The following is a 17,557-nucleotide window of genomic DNA, read 5'->3' on the forward strand; positions in this document are numbered from 1 at the left end:
GATTATAAGGGATATAAATGTCTTAATTTATTATAGGCTAACAAGTTAATAACCTATAGTCTATTTGATGAACAATATATTTCATTCTAAAACTGGTTGTTCCCATCCTTGATTGTGATTGGCTATATCGCGTTGCCGTTGTAAAATCCAGCATAACCTCACAGATTGTCCTCATAACATTCTTTAACATTCCATATTACTGCGCATCGAATATTTCAAATTGAAAAAGACGGCAAAGATGTCCATCTGGCTGTTGCGTGGCAACGATTTATGTAAGAACTATACTTTGTAGTAGCGGAAGAATGACGGTTTATTATTAAACTGTTTTGTTTCTAATTGTTTTTATTGATGAAACCATATCAAATAGCCTATTTGTAGTAACAGTTTTAGAAAAGCAATAAGAACTAACAACTCCCCTTACCTGTTCTAAAATCTGGGTAAACCACGGCCTCTTGGGGCTTATTGCTTAATTAATTATGTTCAATAAGTTATGGCTCCCTCTAATCGCGTGATGTTAAACAAGTTAACGGAACATTGGCTGTTGTAACACGTCTGTTGAAAATAAGGAATGTGAGAGCATATTTTGTTGCTATTGATTAAAATGAACTGTGTTGAAACAGATTAATTGATTGGCAAAAAATGTTTGAACGTAACCAGGAAGAAAATAGCAGTAGAAGGAAATTGCAAATTAGGTTTTATTTGAAACTATGGAATTCAAATTTAGAAATAGGCTACATTTTCACAAATAAACGGGACAATTCATCTCACGTTTTACGTGACAAAAACGTAAAATGAGAACAGAAAAGAGAATAATCCCGGGAAAACCTAGCCTGGCTGCCAGCCCAAATTCTCCCCGCCCACAAAAAAATTTGGTCGGGAAGTTGGGTCTGGAGGGTCTCGTATTGGGAACAACTACATAAAACCAGGATCTGGGCGGACCAATGAAATTGCCAGGGCGGGCTTTCTACGATGATGGACAGATGATCAACAGTAACGTAATCAACAACGTCACGAAAGAGCCCTTGGGTTGAATTCGTTTTCAACAAACAACATATTACATTGCTCCGATTGGTTGTAGTTCTATCCAATTGAGCGTAGACGCATTTGTTTTACGAGTTCGGTTGAAACACACCCCGTAGTCACAGCCCAACGGAGAGTTTTCAGACTCGTATTCTGCCTAAATTTATGAGTATGACAACGTCAGGCTAGGGAAAACTTGGACGGATGGCAACCTTACTTCTCAGTCTTTTTATTTTCTCCTGTAATCTGCCAGCCGGGGTTCCTGAGCTGGGGCCTGCCACACTCGCTTTCTTTGTTGATGTCCCTCGCTGACGTCAAATAAAGCCTTCTCGAGGTCCTGATAGTTACGCTTTTGAATTTGGTGTTCCACCCCAATATTTTCAGTGGCCCCATTTGGCCACCCCTATGAAAATGTCTGGGGGTGCCACTGATTGAGTAATCAATCTTACCTATGTGCTGGTCTTTCTAAGCAACATTGAATTGGAACACCCTGATCCATTTACAAACTTTTGTAGAAAAGATTACCAAATTTGGATTTTCAGAGTTATAAATGGGACTACATATAACAATGTAGGCTAGCTACGTAAAAAACAGTGCAGTAGCCAGCATGGGGTTACCTTCATGTGTTTTGATTTGAAGAGACAGCAAAATTCCAAATTCAACAATCCAAACTATCAGAGCCATCATCTGACCCACAAACATTTACATTTACACATTTAGCAGACGCTCTTATCCAGAGTCACTTACAGTATACAGGAACGTTCCCCCGAGGCAAGTAGGGTGAAGTGTCTTGCCCAAGACATATTGAAGGTTTGATCCAGATCAAAACCAAGACTGGAATTACGTGATCTAATCCAATTTCAGAATCGTTTATTTTTATTTTGATCAACCCATTTTTAAGATTTGATCCAATCGAATTGTCCAAATCCGATCAGATAACTTTTGAACAACTAGCCCCAAACATTCAATGTGTTGTTCAAAGCATTTTAGTAGGACTGGGATACCTTTGATCCAGATCATTCTGATCCCAGCAGAATGGTGGATTGTCTGAAAAGTTAAGAATGTAACCTTTTATTCTGTATAAAATTATACTGAATTTAGCCTTGTGTGTAGAGAAAGGTCACCCACAAATGAACTAGGAAATGGCCAGGCTTAGGTAAACAGGATGATCCTTATCTCGAGCATGTCCTTCAGTAAAGCTTGGCCACATCAAGACGCACACACGCAGACACGCACGCACTCACACACACACCCGCGCAAGATCTATGCAAAAGAGCCAATGAAAGAAGAGCCATGGGACAGTTGCATGAAACAATGACTGTGGCGAGCGGTTTCCTTTAATGGTTAGCTAGCACAACATGCTAACAGACAAACTTTGTGACCAGAATGTTTTTGTCTCCAGCCGGCCGCAAGCAATAAAGCTTTCTTAAATTCTTCCCCGACTGAATACTTGATAAAGATTAATATTTCTAAAATGGATTCAGGGTGGATTTCCGGAGCAAAATATAATAAAACTTGAAATTGGTCATGCAGTACATATTTATGAATTTATATGAAAAAGTAGAAGTTCAAACTTTTTTCAAACTTCAGCAAACAAAAGCAAGACTTGAAATCCGCTTCCTAAAAGAACAGTTTCAAAAAGGTGGTCTCTCCACAACCGAAGACAAAATCTGAAAGTTCTTCAATTTAGTTAACTACTGGATATTTAGCCTTTATCTGATTTTGAAACACAGTTCAAAATATTCACATTTTAGGTTATTTGTGAAGAATGTATATGTGTTTGTTTTTATATGTTTGTGGGTCAGATGATGGCTCTGACTGACTGGCCTATTGTTATAGTCCTATTTATGACACTGGGAATCCAAATTTTGTGATCTTGAAAAGTTTGCATCTGGGTCAGGGTGATCCAATCCAATGAAAACCAGTGCAAACGTAAGATTGATTACTTGATCCCATATAGCAAAACAAGGGATTTAAAAATCCAGATAATTATTGATTAAACTTTTTTGAACAACTGGGCCCGGGGGTCCATTGGCGGATCTAAGGGGTGGCAAGGGGTGGCAGCTGCCACCCCAATAAAAAATACTGCCATCCCAATTATTATTATTATTATTTTATTGGAGTGACTTCCAAGAGAGAGCTTTACAAAAGTGCATAGGTCTCTGATCATAACAACAAGATAGCCCCAAATATTGCGGGTAGCCAAAACATGAAGCATCCATTGTGAAAAAACAGTCCCAAAGGGAAGAACCATGAGAGCATGTAGTGAAAACAAGTTATAATTAAACAACATGAACATCAATCTTCCCATGGAAAAATATAATTTTTACATTACAGAACATTTCAATAAATAATATTAATGTTACTGTTTAATTTAAACTACAATGTTCTAGCCTAATCATTTACCATAGGGAGTACTGTACCCCCCTACTTTGGGTTTGATTCGCCTCCAGAAGGCCACCCAACAACTTCCTTCTGCCACCCCATTGCCACCCCGAATGAAAATCTCTAGATCCGCCCCTGCGGGGGTCATATTTTCACCCTTTCTAACAAGGTATGAAAACCGGCATAACACCGGGAATAGTGAAGCCAATTACGCGGTTGTCAGTGGCATGGCATGTCCGCTGGGTAGCGCCAGTGCGTTGAATGTAGAAGGAGTCAGAGATGCTCTTGTACCGCCCGCTGTCAGAAACACACGGGAAGTTGCACTGTTTCCTTGCTGCTGCAAACGTTAATCGCGGCATGAAGGACAAGAATAAGTTGGTTGGTTAGCTTGGTGAAGTAGAATGCAACCACCTCCGAGAAAGGTAAGAACACATCATAATCTAAATCTATAGGCTAATCCAATCGAAAGCGAGGTGAACAGCAAAGAGTAGCCAGAGGTTCCGAGGTCCGACTCCTGTCCAATCTTAATGTGGAACTGTAACAATAATCAGATGTAAAATGTCGATTAAAAAAATAATTACGTTGTGTAAGACGAATCATGATGTGAATAAAATAAAAACAACTGCAGTCGATCATGCCTCAATGTGTGTAGTGCTCAACGGAACAGAAGTCAGATTTATGCTAAATGGCAGTGCATTTAAATGTTGAGAGTAATGCAAATATTTTTGTATATATATAAATGTATTTTTGATGATATGTATGGTATTTGTCTGTCTATTTTTGTGTTGTGTGGGTGTACAGGTGAAGGAGACCCAGCAGGCAAAGCTAGTGTTTGCAGAGCAGCTGGGTCGTCTGCACACCAAGCAGCAGCAGGAAGGAGAGCTCCTGGAGGACATAAGGTCTGACTTCTTAGCCTGCCTTCACCCCTTATCTCCCCCTGTCTCCCCTTTGTCAGTACCCCTTTGACAACAGGCTTGGACCCAGACCCCCTTGTGGCCCCCCTAAATGTAGAGTCTAAATAATTGTAAACGTGGTCTTTTGCCCATTGTGAAGAAAACTATGACTACAATGTTTAATGTAACTGGCCTCAACTTGGCCCCCCTAGTGGGAATGGTCTAGAAACTCCCCTTACCCCTGTTCTACCAGTCCCTCAACCCTTACCTGACCCTCTCGCAATTTTACCCTCTGCTTCCCCATCACCCTATACCTCACTCATCTTCACCCACCCTTTCTCATGCTTGCTCCTCCCCAACCCTCCCTGCTCTGTACCAAATCTCCCCACTTCCCTTATCACCATCTAGAAACTTAGAAGAGAGCGGAAGATCAGTACTGAATGTGTGCTAATATATATTTTTTGTTCCCCATAAAGGTCCTTCAGTAAACAACGGGCTGCCATAGAGAAAGAGTATGCTCAGGTGGGAGATCTGTAATGTGTGTGTGTCAACCATAACATCACATCTGCCCCCCCCCCCCCTCCTCGAGTAATGACATAGTGAAAAATGTGTGTTTGTGTCTCCTCTTACTGGGCTATTTGGAGCAGCTCTCTTCCCCGACTCCAGAACCTTTCCTGGAAGCCCTCACTTTACTGTAATGTCTCCTTACGCTTTCCAAAATATTGACCCTCTGGTGACTATTTCAGTTCCTGAGTGGTGTGTTGGTGTCCAGAGGTGAGGAAGTGGAGGGATGATGGAGATGGCTGTCCTTGAAGAGAAAGCCCCCTCCCACACACTTTCACCCAGGAAAAAATAGACCAGAGACAGAGACAGAGATTGGCTGTGGAGATGAGAGATTGTGAGATACTGAAGGAGAGAGACAAACAGAGAGTGCAAGAGAGATTGAGAGAGGAATAATTCATACGGAGAGAGAGGGGGGAAAAGAGGGGAAGAGAGAGGGAAAGACGATGGAATTTAGCAAGCAGGTGATGGGGAGCAAAGACCTTGTGAACCAGGAGCTTCAGGGACTAGAGAGTTTTGTGTGTGTGTGTGGTCAGTTACACAGCTAGCTCTTTGGTACTTTGAAAAGGAAGTAAACAGTAGGCGTGTGTTTGTTTGCGCTTGTGGGTATGTGTTGACACTTAGGTGCTGGTGTTCATGCTGATGGTATGCTGATGATGATGTCTCTACTGCTTTTACTCAAAACAGCTACCAGTCTTCTGCTGGTCTAGCCATAAATATATATGCAAGTTCTTCTGAAAACAAGACTTACCTGCCTTTTTTTGTTGAGGTGTATGTATGTCGAGAGATGAGTGTGTGTTGGTAAAGTGAGTGTGTGGTGAATTGTGTGTAAAGTACATGTTGGTTAAGGTATGTTGTGTGTTCTACAGGTAAGTTCATTGTACTGATGCGTATGTTGAAGTTGGGCTGTTTCTATTGTTGGTAAAGACTATCTGTGTCTTCATTGGAGTTGGCCATGCATGTATATATATTGACGGATATGTTTGAGGTGTGTATTCTGTGTTGTGTGTCTCTTCCAGGCTCTTCAGAGGCTGGCACTGCAGTACCAGAAGAGAGACTGGCAGAGAGGCAAGGGAGACTCACTCAGTTCCGGGTGGGTTAGCAGCAGAGTCCACTGAATCATTTACGTATTACATGTAGACAGTGCTCTCCCATCTCAGAAGGACAATGGCCGGGTTTCCCAGATTCGTTAAGAAGCTCTTAATGCTAAGATCTTCTTAAGAACGTTCTAAGAGCGTTCTAGAGCGCTCTTAGAACGTTCTTAAGACGCTCTTAGCGTTAAGAGTTTCCTTAACGAATCTGGGAAACCCGGCCAATATGTGTGTGTCCCAGGAGTGTGTTCTCAGTGTGGAGGTCACTGGTGGACTCTACAGCTCAGACCGCAGTGTCTCGGCTGACTGCGGCTGAGAGGTACCGCTCCCTGTCAGCCGACGCCTTGAAGAGCGTTCGCAACGCCAAAGAGCCTCGCGCCAAGAGGGTGAGACACCCAGAGACACTGGCACGCACGGACGTATACTGACACGCATAGACAAACACTCACACACTCTCTCTCCCAAAGACACTGGCACACACACAAATACACACAATGGCACACACACTAACCATTATTTTCTCACTTTATTCTGACACGCATTGGGGAAATACTCAAGGGAGTCTGTAGGAATGTAGAGATAAAAGACATTCGTTGAAATGAACTCAAACGCGATTTGCAGAATTGATTCACTGATTACCTTCGTAGGTAAATCTGTTTGACACCCACATAGAGATTCCCTACATCAAACCACAAAGATGCTAACCAGAGATTAACTTTCTTTATTTGGTCTTTCTCTCTCTCTCAGTTGTGCTGTAAATTGTTCTCAATGGAAACACTTTATTTATTTGTCACATGTTTACCACCCATCACTTTCACAAAGACAGACAAGGATTATGTTGTGTCAGGTGCTGCTGTGTGGTGCTGTGTGCTGGGTTAGCACAGACTGCACTGTGATATCACTATGACTACTTGTAAACTGTCAGTCCAAATTAAAACATGAATGGACCATTCGCTGGACCTACCTTATGTCATTTTTGATGTGTAAAATCACATTTTTGAATGAATGTGATTTTATTTGTTTGCTTGTATGTGGGCGGTGTGTGCCTGCATGTACTGTGTGTGGTGGTTATGTGGTTCTGCCTGTGTTGTGTGTATGTTGTACGTGCCTGCATATGTTATGTGTGTATTTTGTGTCCTTGCATATGTCGTGTGTGCGTGTGTGCTTGCGTGTGCTTACATATGCTGTGTGTGTTACGTGTGTTGGGTGTGAGTGTTGCAAGTGTGTTTGTTGTGTGTGTACTTGCATGTGTGTTGAGTGTGTGTTTGTATGTGTGCAGGGTCTGGAACAGCTCCAGAGGGTCCAGGGGGAGGTGGTGGGAGCTCTAAGGGAGCTCCACAAACTGAAGAAGAGCTATTTCCAGTTGAGCCACATCGCTAACACAGCCAGGGAGAAGGCTGCTGATGCCCAGGCCAGGTGGGGAGGCTGCTCTTGGCCTGTTAGCCTGCTAACTGGCGAACCTGTTAACCAGTTAACCACCTCTTATTATAGTCTGCTAAGTACCTTAAATTAACTGTATAGCTAACTATGCCCTAGTAGGGCAGCTGTTCGCCGGGATACATGTTGATGTATGAAACATGTCTGACAGCTATTCATGTTACGTATTGTCTGTGTGTATGACATTCTCCAGGTCTCGGAGGAATGAGCATGGGATCTTCCACTTCAGAACAGGCCTGCAGAAGTTAAGCACCAAGGTAGACTAGAAGGCTAGTAGGCTGGCTTCATACAGGCCAAAGGTAAACTGACCTAGGCTGAAAGTAAGAATAGGCCAGCACTTCTAACACAGCTTCCATCCTCCCTTACACCCCCCTCCCCTCCTTCTCTCTATCCCTACTTCACCATAACCCCACTCCCCCAATTTCCCTCTTCTACCTTTCCTTCCCTCCTTACTTCCTTCCTTCCCTCTGTCCCCCCAGCTGAGTGTCAGACTGGGGGAGTGTGACCAGAAGCTGATGGAGGTACGGAATGAGTACCTTCTCTCTCTGGCAGCCACCAACTCTCATCACCAATACTTCTACACCGCAGAGCTTCCTAGCATCATGCAGGTAACACACACACATACACACACATACATTGAAAAAAAACACAGAACCCTACCTTGACCAGACCTTGTGCACATATACTTGTGTGTATTTCGCTGTGTATATACACATTTGGACAAACTTTTGACTGGTACTGTATATTGGCATGTGTGTGTATGTGTGATGTTTGTGTGTCTTCCAGAGGCTGGATGGGGAGCTGTACGAGCAGTTGAGAGGCCTCTTCAGTCTGCTGTGTTCTACGGAGGTAGAGGCGTGTCTCTCCTCTCAGGCAGCCTTCAGCAGGGTGTGGGAGCACGCCGCCCAGGTATTAGACCCCGGAAATCACCTTGTGATTATTAGTTACTGCGTTATGCAGAGCTTGTACCCAAAAGGATGGTTTAGTGAGATGCAAATGTTTTTTTTAAATAATCGTGCAGTGTAAACATGTTTGACTTTGTGTCTTTCTAGTTTTTCTTGTGTGAACTTAAAACATTCTGGAATAGTCCATATAAGGCCCTCTGTGATCCCCAGACATTCTAGAAAAATCCATGAAAGACCTTGGCTCTGTTCGAAAACTTAAACAGCTGTCTTAATCCTTGATGTCTTACTAGACAGGTGTCTAACGAGACAGCTTTCTTCGGGGTAAGGTATCTTAAAAACCGTTGTTTTCGAACAGCCTAGGATTTACGTCATCGCGCTGCGTGTACTTATGTGCTCGCACTAGTGCGCTTTGTCAGACGGCAGTCAATTGCATTGAGTTTATTGTCATACTAAGTCAAGTTAAGCTGTATTTAAACTTGTGTTAGATATAGACTCAATAGCTCATAACATTTGTGTTTGTATTTCACTCATTTGATAGGATTATGATACAACGCAGCAACTAGCTAGTGTCTGCACTGCGATGCTAGCTACTGTACGTTATCGAAAAGTCGGAGCAAATTTACAAATTAGGAGTGTCATCAGTAAAATAAGTACATTTTCAGCAACTACACTGCCCACTTCCTGATACATTTTTATTCAGATGCTGATTTACGAGTACCGTTTAGCTGAAATATGAATTGTAAAAACTTAGAGCAATGGCGGTCAAAGGATTCTGTTTAACTTGTTGCTCACGGTAACTCCGCGCACAGAGTTATGGGTAATACGTGCCACCATTAAGACAGCAAGGCAGCTCATATGCTCTCTTAAAATATGACCGTTATGTGACGTATTTCAAGGTATCTTATTAGACAGGAAGAGAAGATTTAAGACATTTCGAACAGAGCCCTTCTGTGACCCCCCCAGACATTCTAGAATATTCCATAAAAGGCCCTCTGTGATACATTCTGGAATATTTCAATACAGGCCTTCTGTGATCCCCAGACCTGACATATTCCTCACCTTAGTGCTAGTGAAAACCCGGATAAGTGATGGATGTCAGAGACAGACTGGTGTTTTTGTTTTTTTTACCACATTTGAACTTCAGTGAGTGCTTCTTTTGTCTACCAGGTAAGCAGAGAAAGGAGCCTGCAGCTCTTTCTACAGGAGGCTCCTGCTTTTACCAAGATCACAGACTTCATATTCCAGCTCTCCCCGCATGATAAGGTTAGACAAAACAAATACACCTCATAGCTGTACAGATATGAATATACATAACACACTGTCCTGGCATAAGACCCTGACTGTAACCAAAAATATAAATTCAGCCTGTATTAATGATATCTCCCTCCACATCGAAGGTGTGTGTCCTACAGCAGAGCACCAACCCAGAGGGAAAGAGTTGTCTGGAGAAAGAGGCAAGGAAGTGGTCCTCCAAGGCTGCGAAAGACTACAAGGTCATCACCCAAGGAGAGAAGGTAGGCACAGAGGTCATGGGACGGTCACAGCAAGGTCAACCAGTGAAATGAGTCTTCATAGTTTTGATTTTCAGGGTGTTGTGTGTGTGTTTTAGGCGGTACAGACTCTGGAGCAGCGTGTTAAGTTGCTGTCTGGAGACACAGGGGCCAGTGTGGAGCAGAAGCTTCTGGAAGTCCAAGAAACCGTCCGAAAGGCCAAGGTCAGTTGGAATCAAATATGCAACCCGTGGTTCACCAAACCCGTTTCTCACTGTATTAGATGCATTTATTCTAAAGTGAAGCCTCCTACACCTTCCTCCTCTTCACAAGGACCTGATGATGAACCAGGCTTCAATGGAATGTATGAGTCGGTGTGTGTGTGTGTATGGGGGGGTTTCTTTGAAGAGAAGTCCTGCGCGTGAGAGAAAGAGAGAGCATGGTGGGAGGGATAGGGAAAGAGAGACTCATGCAAATGTTGCTGGCAGGGTGAGTCATAGCTCACCCTCTGCAGCTCAGAACAGTGATATCGTCTCAGTTTTCTGCAGCAACAAAAAAAAAGTCGGTTGAATAACTGATCATCTATTACAATTTTTTTCTAATATATACAGTATATTTGAATAAACATGTATGGCAATTTCAGAAAGCTTTTTAAAGATGGACAGTATTTATCTTAAATTAAATATTTAAAAAAAATGTCCCTAGGTGAGCCGTGTGAAGGCGGAGTCCTGTCTGGCATTGCTGGAGGGAGCGGGGGTGGATGTGGAGCCCTGGCTGACCAGTGCCATGAGCCAGGCAGAGGAGCAGCTGGAGAGAGAGAGGAGGCTGAGTGAGGCTCGCATGTCCAACGGTGACATTTCCAACCTGGTATGTAACCTGTGTGCAAGTCTTCAAATTTGCTGCTAGGGTGGATCTCAATTTTAGCAGAGAGGCCTCTTTCTCCTGTCCTTCACCATAGAAAAGGACACACTGTCATGACAGCCTATGACAGTATGCCCCTCATGTGGAATTGCCTCAGAGCCTCAGAGTTGTCTCTATTCCTACTTCCTCAGGAGGAGGAGTTTGAGTTCACAGACTTTGAGGATTATGATGACAACGGTGACACCTTTGTAGACTCACCATCTGGTTCAGGACCATGTGGATACCCTCTCCCCTGCATTGTCCTCTACAGCTATCAGGTGAAGACAACACCTGCACACATACACCTCCCATTCTGTCTGACCCGCCACCTGACTACCTCTGCAGAGAGGCAGGCATGTGGTGTTGAAGGGATTGAAGTGTAATTGCCTGGTCTCCCATTACATCCTGCAGGCCAGCCAATCCGATGAGCTGTCAATCACCGAAGGGGAGGAGCTTCAGGTGATCGAGGATGGGGATGTGGAGGACTGGCTGAAGGTGAGAGGAAAAGGAGCGCAAACCTGGAGGAGGGGAGGATGGCTGAAGATAGAGAATGATAAGTGGTGGTGGAAAGAGCTGCCCCCGATGTTTGTTTAGCTGTCCCCCCTTCCATCTACAATTTTAAGGAAGGTAATTTTTTTTTTATGGCAGCAACACGTCTCAAAAAGGTTAGGACAAGGCCATGTTCACCACTGTGTAGCATTCCCTCTTCTTTGAAACGACAGTCTGTATATGTCTGGGAACTGAGGAGACCAGTTGCTGGAGTTGGAAAGGAATGTTGTCACTTTTCTGTCTGATACAGAATTCTTGCTACTTAACGGTCCTGGGTCTTCTTTGTCATATTTTGTTTCATGATCCACCAAATGTTTTTTACTGGTGAAAGGTCTGGGCTACAGGCAGGCCAGTTCAGCAACCGGACTCTTCTATTATGAACCCATGCTGTTGTAACAGATGCAGGATGTGGTTTAACATCGTCTTCCTGAAATATACAAGGCCTTCCCTGAAAAAGATGTTGCCTGGATGCAAGCAAATAAAACCTGTATATACCTTTCAGCATTGATGGTGTCTTTCCAGATGTGCAAGCTGACCTTTCTATAGGCACTAATGCACCCCCATACCATCAGAAATTAAGGCTTTTGACCTGAGCGCTGATAACATGCCGGATAGTCCCTCTCCTCTTTAGTCCAGAGGACGCAACATCCATGGTTTCCAAAAAGAATTGTAAATTTCAATTTGTGTGACCACAGAACAGTTTTCCCACTTTGCTTCAGTCCATTTTAAATGAGCTTAGCCCAGAGAAGATGGTAGTGTTTCTGGATCATGTTCACATATGGCTTACACTTACATTTAGTCATTTAGCAGATGCTCTTATCCAGAGCGACTTACAATAAGTACAGGGACATTCTCCCAAAGCAAGTAGGATGAAGTGCCTTGCACAAGGACATATCATCTTTGCACTGCGTAGAATCGAACCGGCAACCTTCTGATTAATAGCCAGAATCCCTAACCGCTCAGGCTTCTTCTTTGCATGATAAAGCTTTAACCTGTATTTGTGGATGGCAGGGCAAACTATGTTCACAGACAATGAGTTCTGGATGTGTTCCTGATCCCATGCAATGATTTCCATTTGTGAATCAGTTTTTATGCAGTGCCTGAAGATCACAGGAATGCAGTATTTATTTTCTCTCTTGTCCCTTACATAGAGATTTCTCAAGATTCTCAGAGTTATTTTAACTCTTGTGTTATCTTTGGGTCATTCTGACCCATTAGTCATTGTGACCCACTGTTGTATTGCAACAACTTTACCGCATACAAAAACAAAGTGAAACATTTTCTTTGAACCTAAATTGCTGTCTCAGCAATTTACCTAGTTAGTTGCAAATATTCCTCCAGTTGTTTTAATTTTAGTAATACTTACTTTTTCCAGCATTTTATTGCCCGTCCCAACTTTTTAGAGACGTGTGGCAGCCATCAAATTCCAAATTACCTTATTTTTTCCTTTAAGTTGTACAGTTCCTAAGTTTAAACATTTGATATGTTTTCAATTATCTATTGTGAATAACAAATGAGTTTGAGATCAATCAAATCATTGCATTCTGTTTATATTTTCATTTTACACAGCGTCCCAACTTTTTGGGAATGTGGTTTGTAGACCAGATCATGTTGTTAATATTGATGCACTCAGATGTTCCATCTCCACTACATCAGCCCTCCTCTCAGTAACTGATGTGGTCTCCCCACTTCCTGTCTCTGTGTAGCATGAACTGTGTTTCCTGTTTTGTCACAGCTAAATATGGTGTTCCATCTCGCACATACTGATTAAGAGACAATAATAAACACATGTTTGCTAATCAACTCACTTCCCCTCCTCCTTGTGCTATGCATGTGTGTGTGTGTGTGTGTGTGTGTGTGTATGTGTGTTCATGTGTAGGTGTGTAACTCGTCTGGACAAGTGGGCTATGTGCCTGAGAGGTACCTGCAGTTCCATTGGTCTCCAGGTGAGGGCGCTGTCGGACACTCATTGGATTGGTCATTTGACAGTTCTGGTTCCTCCTCTGAACACTCCCATAAAGGCCCACAGTACCTCTCACAGACAGCAGGTCAGTACTACCACAACATCTTTGTATTTGCTATTAGAAACTGTAGATGTGTGTGTGTGTGTGTCATATTGGGTGGGTATGTGTTTCCAGGTCTAGTGCGGGCCCTGTATGACTACCAGGCCCAGAGTGGGGAGGAGCTGTCGTTCCCAGAGGGGGCAGTGATCAGGCTGAGGAGGCGTGCCCAGGGCTGGGGCCAGGGGGAGGTGGATGATGGTTTTTTGGAGGGCGAGCTGGATGGACGGGTGGGGGTGTTCCCGTCCCTGGTAGTGGAGATGCTTGGGGAGAGGGAGGAAGAGGAGGAAGAAGGAGAGAAGGAGGAAGTAAGAATTTAGTAAAGTACTTTGCAGGGAAGTCTACTTTTTGATGTCCATATATAATCATAATATATCTTTGTAATCTGTTTTTCTTTCTCTGTTTCATTCCATCTAGAGCTTTTCCACTCCCACTCTTGCGCCCTTTTCTCCCCCCATCCCCATCGCTATCCCCCCAGCCTCGCCCCTGTCCTCCTCCCCTAGCCTCAGCCCCAAACCCAGGTCAGGGTCCTGGTCCGTCCACAGCACGACCCCTAGAGATGTGGAGGAGCATCTTCAGGCCATGCCCTTGGAGTTCCAGAGAGTGGCAGACAGTAGAACAGGTGAGAAGAATCACTCGGAAACCTAACACAGACATGCCACGGTTTGACTATCTGGACTGAAGTTTAAGATTCCATTCCATGACGTCCATCCTCAAATTTTCCTCCATCTCTGTCTCTCCATCTCTCCCGTCCTGTCAGAGAGGGGAGGAGGCAGCAGCCACAGCTCACCAGACCTTTCTGTCCGGAGAATTCGACCGGTTTGTACACAAAACATCCACGCCAAGGAGCTTACATTCTAAAATGTAGTAGACCTCTTTTCAAATTCTGGAATGCTGTGAATCTGTCTGATGTCAGACAGTTGTGTAAGCATTTAATCTGATGTATGTCGCATGCCTATTTGTTTATGTCTTAGACCCGAGCTCCGCCTCCTCCCCCCACCCAGCGACACTTCCCTCTGCCGTGAGAATACGCCTGCCGTCGACCATGTGGAATCGAGGAAGGCTTTCCTGCAATTCAAGCTTTGTATGTGCAAAATACTTTAGAAAGGAGACATTTGCTTGAGGACACCATTGACGCTAACTCTAACCAGCTGCGGTTACAAAACAAACTTTTTTTACTGTCTATGGGCGTTTATCAATCTGAAGAACGCTAAGAACTTACATGAGTTCTTGAGAAGAATGTTCTTGACGAGAATGGAATTAATTCAGAATTCATCAGAATTCATTGTGTTTTTCGGTATTGGAACTATACTTGACCTTGAAACATTACATCAAACATGATTTTTTTATCAGCACAAGAACGGACAAGAAATGCTGATTGATAAACAGCCTATAATTGGCTTACCTGCCCGGTTCCTTAAAAGCTATCTTCCTATACGTTTTGCTCCAACCCTCCTCCAGCATACCCCATTATCTTAATTTGCTGGTTGTAGCGTTTGAACCAGGTTAGTTACAACTTGGGTGATTGAAGCAAACATTTGTAGCTGTCCAGGAAAAATCCTGTAGGCTTATTTATACAACTGTGCGTAGAATTCACATGAAAATGTTGCGTTCGAATGAAACACAAAAAGTGCGTGCGCACAAAATATTCAGATTCATAAAACGGAGCATGCACATTCTGCTCCGGTTTTCCTTTATAAATCACAACTTACTAGAAAATTAAGTGCACGTGTGCAAGCGTCTTGTCCCACCCAAGTAACTCCCATAATTGGCCTATAAATGGTTATTAACATGCACCAAATAAATATAAATAGGGTTGGGGTTAGTAACACTTTTAAGTGTGGTAGGCTAATTGCACTGATTGTTATTGACATTGACGTTATCACATTGACAGTAATGTGCAACAAACACGTGAAAACAGTGGAAACACTAATGGCCCACATACGCCCATAGGTGGTGCTATAAGCCATGCCCAAAGTCTACGTGATTTGCCCTGCGCCCCATTTCTCCAAAATGCCTGAAAATGTATACATGCCTTATTTCTCATGGGGAACAAAAAAAGCCCAAGGACCCATGAGGTCCGCCATGATTTTGCTGTACAGTGAACATTTGTAGGTAAACCTACAAAACTGACCCGTAAATCCATTAATCTTCAGACTTGGTATACATGTGTAGAATGCATGTCACCCTATAGGGTCAAAAGGAATAAGGCTGAAAGAAGTGAAAATGGCTGAAAGAAGTGTTTTTATGTAAATGTACACATTGCTCAATATCTTTGTGTCAATAAATCAAATATAATTTTGACTGATGTTTTTTGAAACCTAATAAGGGTCAAGATGACATCACTCTAAAGTACCATAAATGATTTCACCCTGGTATGTCAAAATATGATTGAATTACAGCAGTTTAAACTATGGCCGAATCTAAAAATGCTTGCCACAGGAAAATATTGCATACTTTTTTACACAGTAACTGACCGCAGTGTTTCCCAACACTGAGAATAGCTCAATGAGCTGAGACAGTATACTGCAAGGTCATAGGTTCAAATACAGCCACATTTGTAAGGATAGGCGCTCTACTTCCAAAATAAAGGTGATTTAGGGTGCGAGTGAAAATGACTATTAACTTAAAGTAGAAAAAAACGCTTTCGGCTTAGGCCAAAACATGTCTGTGAATAAACTGGTCAAAATAAGCAATGAGACAAGGTTGAGGGTGCGTTTTTTTCTACTTTAAGTCAAATACAGCAACAGCTATTGGCATTATTGACATAATTCTGAAGTACAATGCATAATTTCACCTTGATATGTCAAAAGTAGTGCTGTCAAACTATTAAAATATTTAATTGCGATTAATCGCATTAATGGCATAGTTAACTCGCGATTAATCGCAATTAATCTCACATTTTTATCTATTCTAAATGTCCCTTTGAAGTGGAAGAATATGTTTTTGATAAATTTCTCAAGGTTTGAAGCAGCACTGAAAATCAGCAAAGTTTGAAGCAAAGTGTTTTAATGGAAGTCAGAGTGACAAAGATTCCCAATACAAAGTGAGCATGATTCCGGAATCAGACTGGAATGCATCTCCGGACATTCGTCTTATATATTTTCCCAATTATTTTATGAGGTTCTACCAATGGTACAATACATGTTGGTCACAGAATACCTTATGATTGTAGGTGCCTTTTTTTACATAGAAAATTCTCCCAGTTTTGTGCCTACTCTGGCATTGAAGACCAGCTGCTAGGTTCTGGGCATAGGGCCATAACTATGCCTGCTGATAGCTGGGCCTTGTAGTTTTTTATGAAAGAAGAATATACACTTCTCTTGCAGTCAGACCCTAATTATCCAGATTTTCACATTTTGGGCTTAATATCTTCTACATATTAGTGGTAGTACTCATCAGTCAACAGCTTTGTATCTGGCTTTCAGTAATATAGCATATACAAGTAAAGTGATTAAGAGTTTCATTTTCAATCATATAAGTCCATAATCATTACCCATATTCATAATTACAACAGTGTGATGTTTTTCCACAACATTCCACCCTGTGGGACTTACAAAGTCCCATCAAAACTAATACTGGACACACTACTGTAATTATTCAACAGAAACAAAACTGGAGGAACATAAATGCTGATAGAATTACAAAACCTTTCAAAAACACTTTAGCCAACAAAATCATACACTTCCAAAGTATGCATTGTGACAGTAAAACCCTCAAAAATACAGAACATGGTATTATTAATTTCAATGTTACACATAAATGTCATCATGGGCCCTATCTTGCACCCAGTGCAATTGACTTAGTCAACGACGCAAGTGTCATTCCTAGTTTGCACTCGAAGCAAAGCCGACTTTTCCCTCCACAGACGCACGTTGAAATGACTTTGTGCTCCCGTGGGCGGTTCAGCGAAAAAGGAGGCGTGTTCCGGCGCAAACTTTCCCTGGTGCTATTTTGCAGTTTCCAAAAAAACAATTCCGTCACTGACCAGGAAAAACGTGGTCTAAAGTCAATGGCGTATTATTTAGATGCTATTTTAAGGGCACAAGCTTGGCCATAATGTAGCATGTGCAGAACGCACATATCTACACTTTGATTCACAGGCGCAGCAGTTCCCATTTTTGCAAACCATTCATTATTAATATGATATAAAAATAACATAACATATTAAATCGTGTGGTTATAAAAATATTAACACACGAGCGAAATCATTGTCTTTCTCCATAAAGATGTGAAAAAAGGCAAATGTAGCGTTGGCTTACTCAA

The 17,557-nt window shown here is 42.5% G+C and overlaps 1 protein-coding gene across 1 annotated transcript; it reads left to right on the forward strand.

The window, feature by feature from the left end:
* The first annotated feature begins 3,704 nt into the window (after positions 1–3,704).
* Positions 3,705–15,577, forward strand: LOC146302826 (F-BAR and double SH3 domains protein 1-like). The gene is made up of 20 exons (XM_084697300.1): positions 3,705–3,827; positions 4,207–4,304; positions 4,775–4,820; positions 5,879–5,952; positions 6,192–6,336; positions 7,230–7,366; positions 7,581–7,644; positions 7,867–7,995; positions 8,174–8,296; positions 9,460–9,555; positions 9,690–9,806; positions 9,902–10,006; positions 10,488–10,649; positions 10,835–10,960; positions 11,094–11,177; positions 13,111–13,279; positions 13,370–13,599; positions 13,709–13,913; positions 14,052–14,110; positions 14,266–15,577. Exons 1-20 carry the CDS (start codon positions 3,807–3,809, stop codon positions 14,314–14,316), a joined length of 2,241 nt encoding a protein of 746 aa, XP_084553426.1. The 5' UTR covers positions 3,705–3,806; the 3' UTR covers positions 14,317–15,577.
* The last annotated feature ends 1,980 nt before the right edge of the window (positions 15,578–17,557 follow it).

Source organism: Hypomesus nipponensis, chromosome 1 (genome assembly GCF_054491055.1).
Source record: "Hypomesus nipponensis isolate SF chromosome 1, ASM5449105v1, whole genome shotgun sequence".
NCBI lineage: Eukaryota > Metazoa > Chordata > Actinopteri > Osmeriformes > Osmeridae > Hypomesus > Hypomesus nipponensis.